The sequence below is a fragment of the Chinchilla lanigera genome, unplaced genomic scaffold (genome assembly GCF_000276665.1).
Source record: "Chinchilla lanigera isolate Chin_1 unplaced genomic scaffold, ChiLan1.0 scaffold00062, whole genome shotgun sequence".
Taxonomy (NCBI): domain Eukaryota; kingdom Metazoa; phylum Chordata; class Mammalia; order Rodentia; family Chinchillidae; genus Chinchilla; species Chinchilla lanigera.
This window is the reverse complement of record NW_004955463.1, coordinates 4,985,351-4,993,793: the sequence shown is the minus strand read 5'-3', so window position 1 is coordinate 4,993,793 and position 8,443 is coordinate 4,985,351. Positions and strand designations below refer to the sequence as shown.

The 8,443-nt window shown below is 48.1% G+C and overlaps 1 protein-coding gene across 5 annotated transcripts in view; it reads left to right on the top strand.

Annotated features, from left to right (window-relative positions):
• Positions 1 to 8,443, top strand: part of Mfhas1 (malignant fibrous histiocytoma amplified sequence 1) — a gene marked incomplete at its 5' end in the record, with an annotated part of 93,679 nt that continues 85,236 nt past the window's right edge. For all 5 annotated transcript variants that reach the window (XM_005398356.2, XM_013521535.1, XM_013521534.1 and 2 more), the window contains 1 exon segment: positions 1 to 3,152. In XM_005398356.2, the coding sequence (XP_005398413.1) occupies positions 155 to 3,152 (2,998 nt within the window).

Genomic DNA, 8,443 nt, shown 5'->3' with positions numbered 1-8,443 from the left:
CTGGCTGCGCTAGGACCCTCGGCCGCTGGCCGCCGGGGCGGAGTGGCCAGGGAGGAGCGGGAGCCGGAGGGCCTGGGAGCCCGGCGCTGGCCGGAGTGCGGCGCGGCATGCGGCTGCGGGAGCCCGCGTGAGGGTGTCGGCCTGGGGCCCCGCCATGGCTGGCAAGGACAGTGGCAACCTGAAGACGGTGAGGCTGTGGCGGGATGCCGCCCTGCGCGCCAGGAAGCTGCGGAGCAACCTGCGCCAGCTGACCCTAAGCGCAGCCGGGGGCTGCCCCGAGGCCGGAGCCGATCCACTGGAGTCCCCGGACACCCCCCAGCTGGTGCTGCCGGCCAACATCGGAGACATTGAGGTGCTGAACCTGGGGAACAACGGCCTGGAAGAGGTGCCTGACGGGCTAGGGTCGGCGCTGGGGAGCCTGCGCGTCTTGATCCTGCGCAGGAACCGCTTCGCCCGGCTGCCCCCTGCTGTGGCCGAGCTGGGCCACCACCTCACCGAGCTGGACCTGAGCCACAATCGGCTGACCGCCCTGGCCGCGGAGGTTGTGAATGCCCTAAGGGAGCTGCGCAAACTCAACCTCAGCCACAACCAGCTGCCCTGCCTGCCCGCCCAGCTGGGCTCCCTCGCCCACCTGGAGGAGCTGGATGTCAGCTTCAACCGGCTGACGCACCTGCCCGACTCCCTCTCCTGCCTCTATCGCCTGCGCACCCTCGACGTGGACCACAACCAGCTCACTGCCTTTCCCCGGCAGCTGCTGCAGCTGCCGGCCCTGGAGGAGCTGGACGTGTCCAGCAACCGGCTGCGAGGCCTACCTGAGGATATCAGTGCCCTGCGTGCCCTCAAGATTCTCTGGCTGAGCGGGGCTGAGCTGGGCACCCTGCCTAATGGCTTCTGCGAGCTGGCCAGTTTGGAGAGCCTCATGCTAGACAACAATGGCCTGCAGGCTCTGCCTGAACAGTTCAGCCACCTTCAGCGACTCAAAATGCTCAACCTCTCCTCCAATCTCTTTGAGGAGTTCCCTGCTGCGCTGCTGCCCCTGGCTGGTCTGGAGGAGCTCTACCTTAGTCGAAACCAGCTCACCTCAGTGCCATCCCTTATCTCCGGGCTGGGCCGGCTTCTTACCCTGTGGCTGGATAATAACCGCATCCGCTACCTGCCAGACTCCATTGTGGAGCTGACTGGGCTGGAGGAGCTGGTGCTGCAAGGGAACCAGATCGCTGTGCTGCCTGACAACTTTGGCCAGCTCTCCCGGGTGGGCCTGTGGAAGATCAAGGACAATCCATTGATCCAGCCCCCCTACGAGGTTTGCATGAAGGGGATCCCCTACATTGCCGCCTACCAGAAGGAGCTGGCTCATTCGCAGCCTGCGGTGCAGCCACGCCTCAAGCTGCTCCTCATGGGCCACAAGGCTTCAGGAAAGACCTTGCTCAGGCACTGCCTCACCGAGGAGAGAGTGGGGGGAAACCAAGGAGGAGGCGACAAGGAGAAGAGCTACCCACCTTCTCCTCCCCCTGGGAGCAAGGGCATCGAGGTGACTAGCTGGACGGCGGATGCTTCCAGGGGCCTGCGGTTCATCGTGTATGACTTAGCTGGTGATGAAAGTTACGAAGTGATCCAGCCCTTCTTCCTCTCCCCAGGCGCCCTATATGTGCTGGTGGTCAACTTGGCCACCTATGAACCATGCTGCTTTCCCACCACTGTGGGCTCCTTCTTGCATCGGGTGGGGGCGCGGGTGCCCCATGCCGTGGTGTGCATTGTGGGCACACATGCTGACCTGTGTGCCGAGCGGGAGTTGGAGGAGAAGTGTCTGGACATTCACCGCCAGATTGCCCTACAGGAGAAGCACGACGCAGAGGGCTTGAGCCATCTAGCCCGGGTGGTGGATGAGGCCCTAGCTCGGGACTTCGAGCTGCGCTCTGCCAGCCCTCATGCAGCCTACTATGGTGTTTCGGACAAGAACCTTCGGCGACGCAAAGCTCATTTTCAGTACCTGCTTAACCACCGGCTGCAGATCCTCTCACCCGTGCTGCCTGTTAGCTGCTGGGACCCCCGCCTATTGCAGCGTCTTCGGGACAAGCTGCTTTCGGTAGCTGAACACCGAGAGATCTTCCCCAACTTACACAGAGTCCTGCCTCGGTCCTGGCAGGTGCTGGAGGAACTTCATTTCCAGCCGCCCCAGGCCCAGCGACTTTGGCTAAGCTGGTGGGACTCAGCGCGCCTGGGCCTGCAGGCTGGTCTGACTGAGGACCGGCTGCAGAGTGCCCTTTCCTATTTGCATGAGAGCGGCAAGCTGCTCTACTTTGAGGACAGCCCAGCCCTCAAGGAGCACGTCTTCCACAACCTCACCCGCCTCATCGACATCCTCAATGTCTTTTTCCAGAGGGATGCTTCCTTGCTGCTGCATAAACTGCTTCTGGGGACCAGTGGAGAGGGTGAGGTCGAGGGGGAAAGCTTCCCTGCTATGGCACTGCCCACTCCGAACCAGGACGTGCTCCGGGCCACCCAGCTCCATCATTATGTGGAGGGCTTTCTGCTGCATGGGCTCCTGCCAGCCCACGTCATTCGGTTGCTGCTTAAGCCTCATGTTCAGGCCCAGCAGGACTTGCAACTGCTGCTGGAGCTGCTAGAGAAGATGGGACTCTGCTACTGCCTCAATAAACACAAGGGCAAGCCTTTGAATGGCTCAACAGCTTGGTACAAGTTCCCGTGCTATGTGCAGAACGAAGTGCCTCATGCAGAGGCCTGGATTAATGGGACCAACCTAGCTGGCCAGTCTTTTGTGGCTGAGCAGTTGCAGATTGAATATAGTTTCCCCTTTACCTTTCCACCTGGGTTGTTTGCACGCTACAGTGTCCAGATCAACAGCCATGTGGTGCACAGGTCGGATGGAAAATTTCAGATCTTTGCATATAGGGGTAAAGTTCCTGTGGTGGTGAGTTACAGACCCGCCAAGGGGGTCCTGCAGCCAGATACTCTGTCTATTGCTAGCCATGCATCATTACCAAATATATGGACCGCGTGGCAAGCCATCACCCCCTTGGTGGAGGAACTCAATGTCCTGCTTCAGGAATGGCCCGGACTGCACTACACTGTGCACATCCTCTGTTCTAAGTGCCTTAAGAGAGGATCGCCCAATCCACATGCTTTCCCAGGTAAGGGGTGAGGGGCTTGCTTTTGGGTTTTTTTCTGTGCTGTGTTTCAAGTTGCAGTTTTGGAGACATTTGTTTCTTATTTGGCCGAAATGTTTACTTAACTTCATAGGTTCTGTAGGAAAGCTTTTCAAAGTAAATAGAGATGTGGGAGCAAGCAAAAGACAAGTGTTGGGTCAGGGATGTAGCTCAGCGGCACAGTGCCTGCCTGGTTGCTGGTACCAAAAAAGAAAATAGTAAGAAAAAAATACGTGTTGTCTTCTAATGAAAAGATTGGGACTTCCAAAGTCAAAACATATCCTATCTCCTTTTCCCTGCTTCTCAATTTAGCCACATTTTGTGGAAGGAAATATTAGGTGGCTGAGAAGAAAACCTGGGGCCTGTGTGACATTAGTCACTTGCTGGGCCTTGGCTGTGATGTAAATTAGACACAAGTGGAAGGGAGGAGTCCGAGTTGTAAGTGTCTAGCGTCATATTCTTTTGTTTAATTTCAGAGTGTGATCATCAAGTCAAAGTTATGGCTCATTTTTGCTAAGAATTTCCAGAAAGGAATGTTCTGTAATTGGGTGAATGACAGATGGGTAAAGACAAACATCTCAGACTGTAATGCATGACTAAATCCTGAGACTGCAGTTTCCCCAGCATACTAAGGCATGACAGATAGATCTGAAGTCTCTGGGGGAGTTTCCTTGGGTATTTTCTGGCAAGTCTGGGCTTTATAGACATCTTAAGGTTTGTTTCTTGGTAAATGTTCAGAGCTGGAGCTTTCTGACAGTGGTTTAGAAGTGGTGGAAGGGACAAAAAGCTGACATGAGTCCTTTGGGGAGTGTTTTCCAACAGATTTCTTGCTTCTTTTAAAAAAAATCATTATATGCAAGTGGGAGAATTCCAGGACTAATTGTCTGGGATTTTTTTTTTTTTTTTTTTTTTAAGACTTCTTTTAAAGAGTAATGTTAGGTTTAGAGCAAAACTGAGCAGGAGGTATGGAGATATTCCATATGTGTCCCCAGACCCTGTGTGTACCTAACCTCCCCAGGATCCACACCCCAAACCAGAGTCGTACGCGTGTTCCAGCCCGCGAACCTGCATCAGCACGTCATCTTCACAGAGCGCATGGTTTACATTAGAGAACATTCTGTGGGTTTGGACAAATGTGTAACAACATATATCCACCATTGTAGAATCATGCATGGTTTCACTGCCCTAAAAATCTGTGCTGCATCAGTTTATCTTACCCCACATTCTTGCAAACAATGATATTTTTACAGTCTCCCTACTTTACTTTTCTTTGGGATTTTCTTGGGTCTCCTTCATTAGTCTCAAGCAGGTCTTTAGCTGGAAACTCTTCATCCTTTGTAGTTCTTTGAATTAGTGATTTTTGCAGAGTTGGTTCTTTTAACAGCATTCTAAGTGTGGCAAGCACAAAGCATGCAACAATAGTATCATTGCTAGTAGACACCTAGGTCCCTCACCCCGAGGGTACTTCCAGGGGTAGTGAAATGGAAGCCGGCATGCTGCTGTAATCTTTGTCCTGGTCTAAGTACCAACAAGAATGTAGCTCCTACTAGTGTCAGGAAGGAACTGGATACCAATATTTCCGGAGGTAACATCTTTCCGTTGCCCTAGATCTAGGCTGAGTTTAATTCTTTAGCTTGAAAAAAGCTGCAGTATTGAGTTACCAGTCAACTGAGCCATGCTGTGTGATTGTCTGGTATCTTGTCACACACAGTCTGTGACTTGATAGACTGTAAAGTTTGTTTTATATTTGCTATTGTATTTCATTCATGGAAGTAAAATACTTCTTTATTGTGTCACTAAGTTGCATAAAGTGGCCAAGAGTTTACTGAAGCAGCTACCTAAAGCCCATACTTAATCCAGAGAAGGAGTATTAATAAAACTAGTGTTAACAACAAAGGGAAAGACATAAATTATTGAACAAGTAAAGTTCTCTGCAGGGGAATTCCAAGAACTTTCAGAAGTAAACAATGAATCTGGAATTCTTTTCTAACTGTAGCTCTTTATTTTTGATTTGTATCAGTCACAAATTCCACAAAGGAGCTTGTACTGAGATGCACAAACAAGCCTGTTCTCTGGTTATTGTTTTGCCTGTTTGCATTTCAGATGAGACACACCTGGTTGGCAGTCCAGACTGGGAGGAAGAGATGATGTTTTTTCAATGTGAGAAATAAAAAATGGTTGAAAATAGGCAAAATCTTATACAGTATATTGAATAGGAGTACATCATAAGTATATGTGTGTTGTATTTATAATCAGGGGGCTATCTTCTCCATTTGTTTAGGATTGTATTTTTTCCTGAAGGTAGTAAAAGGCTCAGAGTAGTGAAAAAAAGTCATTATGTCACATTTGTAATTGCATTATGAAGACAAGGGGAAAACACATTTTCTTCTTTCGTATTTTCTGTGATAGCTATCATTTATTAATAATAGTTACAATTGCAAATGACATGGTAAGACCTTAAATACTAAAAACTCTTGTAGAACATGATGTAGGCATAATTATAATGTTGGATGTTCAGTTAGGGTGTACATTAAAAATCCATTTATTCAAGGTCTAGATTATTAAAACATTTTAATCTAACATAAATTTTTAAATCCATTGGTACCCTTTTGTCTTTTTAAGATGTCATTTTGCTTTTAGGGACATAAAATTAGTTACTAAATTTTACATTCAATTAAACTATTACTTTTTTTTCTTTTTGGTACCGGGGATTGAACTCAGGACCTTGCTCTTGGCAGACAGGTGATTATGCTGCTGAGCTATATCCCCAGCCCAAGTATTACATTTTTATAAACTATTATTGTTATAATTTTATTTACAATGGAGAAAAAAACTGGACTTGGTTGTTTTCAACTTTAGAGCATTACATAATAAATTACTATCTCTGAGATTGTATAGAAGAAACATAAAGTTGCATTAGTATCTTTTAAAATGTTTTTTGGGGAAAAGCCCAGTTTGGTCCTGTCTTGAATTTTCTGGCCTGAACTGCATTTATGTAGTTGGCAGAAGGAAGTGTTAATGCTAGATTTCTCTTTTCTTAGTTTGGTTTTGGAAATATAATGTTTTGGAAAATCTTAGCCACCATTGGTTTTAATAGTTCTTGCAGAAAAGATCTGATCACACTGTCAATTGCTTGTCTGTCTTATTTAAGTCAAGTGACAGAACATTCTTTGGGAAACTCAGAGGAGATCTTTGACAAAAGGTCACCGTGAAAGTCCATCCCTACCATTGCACAGCCAGCTTGGCCTTCCTTTTGCTCCTTTCTTGCTCATTACTTGGTTCTGTGTTCTTGTTCAAGAGCATGTTTCTCCATGTGGGATATTTATGATTTCACTTTGTTCTGCCACTATGACATTTACGCTGGGAAAGTCAAGTACCCTGAAGTGGGGTGGGGTAGTAAGATTTGGTGGCCAGGACATTGGCCTGCAGCAGGAGTCTCATACTTTGATATTGCATTTCAGCAAATGAGTGAATGCTGTGTTTTTAAATTGGAAGAGTGTCTCAGAGATTCCAGCTTGCACTGAGTGTGAATTTTCACTCACTAGGCCACCTTCCAGATTCTTCCAGGTCAACTTTAAGAATGAGAAGAAAGCAGCCCAAAGCAGTAGACTGAATTATTTGTATGGTTTGAGCTTTATTTTCTATTGTTCCCTTAGTGATACAGTAGTGCCTTTATCCCCTGCCACATCTTTTAGCCTTTTCAGGTTTTTGCACACCTGTCTGACTCATTCAGGGTACTTTGTCTTGCTTCCTTGCTGTTTGCAGTGTCATTGTATCTCTTTGATTAGATTGTTCACTTGCTTCCTCCAAGCAACGAGACACGCCTGAGGCTTTGTAGTCTCTGGGAGAGTCAGATATTTGCTGAGTGACTGTGTGGTCTTTATGAGAAATATCTTTGTTATTCTCATGCTCTTTCAATTCCCAGGTAGCGCTGTGTGGTAATCTTGCCTTGCACCGCTTTCTCCCACCCGCTGTGCTGCTCTGGCCTTCTCATTGTGTCTGTATTACTGGTCCTGCCCTTGAATGGGTCCTTCATTTTGACCACTGAAGCAAGGCAAAATGCTTGTCTTATTATATCTACGTTTTAGAATTACTGGAATTTGAACATGACCTAGTTGTTTAGATTGAATTAGTCATTGTTTTTAATTTCACGAAGTTATTCAATATCTTTTTTGTTTAGCTTTATTAAAACTGGTGCCCCTTGGCTTTTATTTTTATGAATAGGACTCTTTGAACTCCCTAGGGCTTTGTTTCACATAAAATAAACCTTAATCATGCAGTACAAGAAAGACATAGTATGTGAAGTGCAATTTAAAGATGGGAAAGGCCTTGGGATTGTTCACACTATTTTAGTACAGAATTAGGTGCTTCTTTACATCCTAGAATAGAATCTCCAGTTTTTCCCTGCACAGGTGATCTAGAATTTCCTAATGTGTATTTAGTTGGTTGTTAATGCACATCCTGTGTCACAGTCTGTTGCTGGCGCCTTTTACTGTCCAGTAAACCTGACCTACTTCAGTTCTTACTCATTTACTTCCTTTTAACCTAGGCCATTTATGGGGTGCACTTCACAGGGCTGTTTTGGGGAAGGGGGAGAGGGAATGCTTTCAAAAACAGCTCTTCCTCTTCCGGAGGGGGGGAAGTGAAAGGCTGTCCCCACTGCACGGCAAAGGGCACCTGGGGAAGGCTGCTGTCGGAGTGGACATTCCCGGTTACCTTCTCCATCCACTTGCTGTATGTAGTTTTCTTCTCTCCATGGGAGCCTGTGCTGATTAAGCACCTGATCACCCATTCTTCAGGGGAGGGTCGTGGTGGTGTTGTCTTACGGAAATGCAAACGAGCAGCAAATGCTGCCTGCTCTTTGTCCTCTTGTCTCTTGCAACCGTGGAGCTCCTGTGCCTGGGCTGGCGAGCTGCTCTACAACCCCAGGTCCACAGCGAGCACCCCAAGTAGGGGTGGTGTGCGGCAGGCCCAGCTGAGCCTCAGGTCTCCCTGGGTGGCCATCTGTTTCCTTAACTGTGGAGCTGAAGACCTTCACGTCAGTGAGGAAGGATAAGGCACCCTATGAGAGCCTGGTTCATTCTCAAGTGCTACTGCAGAGTTAAGGAAGCTGCCCTGTCATGCCCAGAGTGACTGACAGGCACCCCAGACCACCGCAGCGTACCTGTGACTATGAGTTCTTACTGATCACACAGACCTTGAAGAACCCTCTTGTGCGCAAAGCATGGCTGTGTCATCCTGCAGTTACCCTCCCTCCTCTTAGTTCAGTGTCTCTG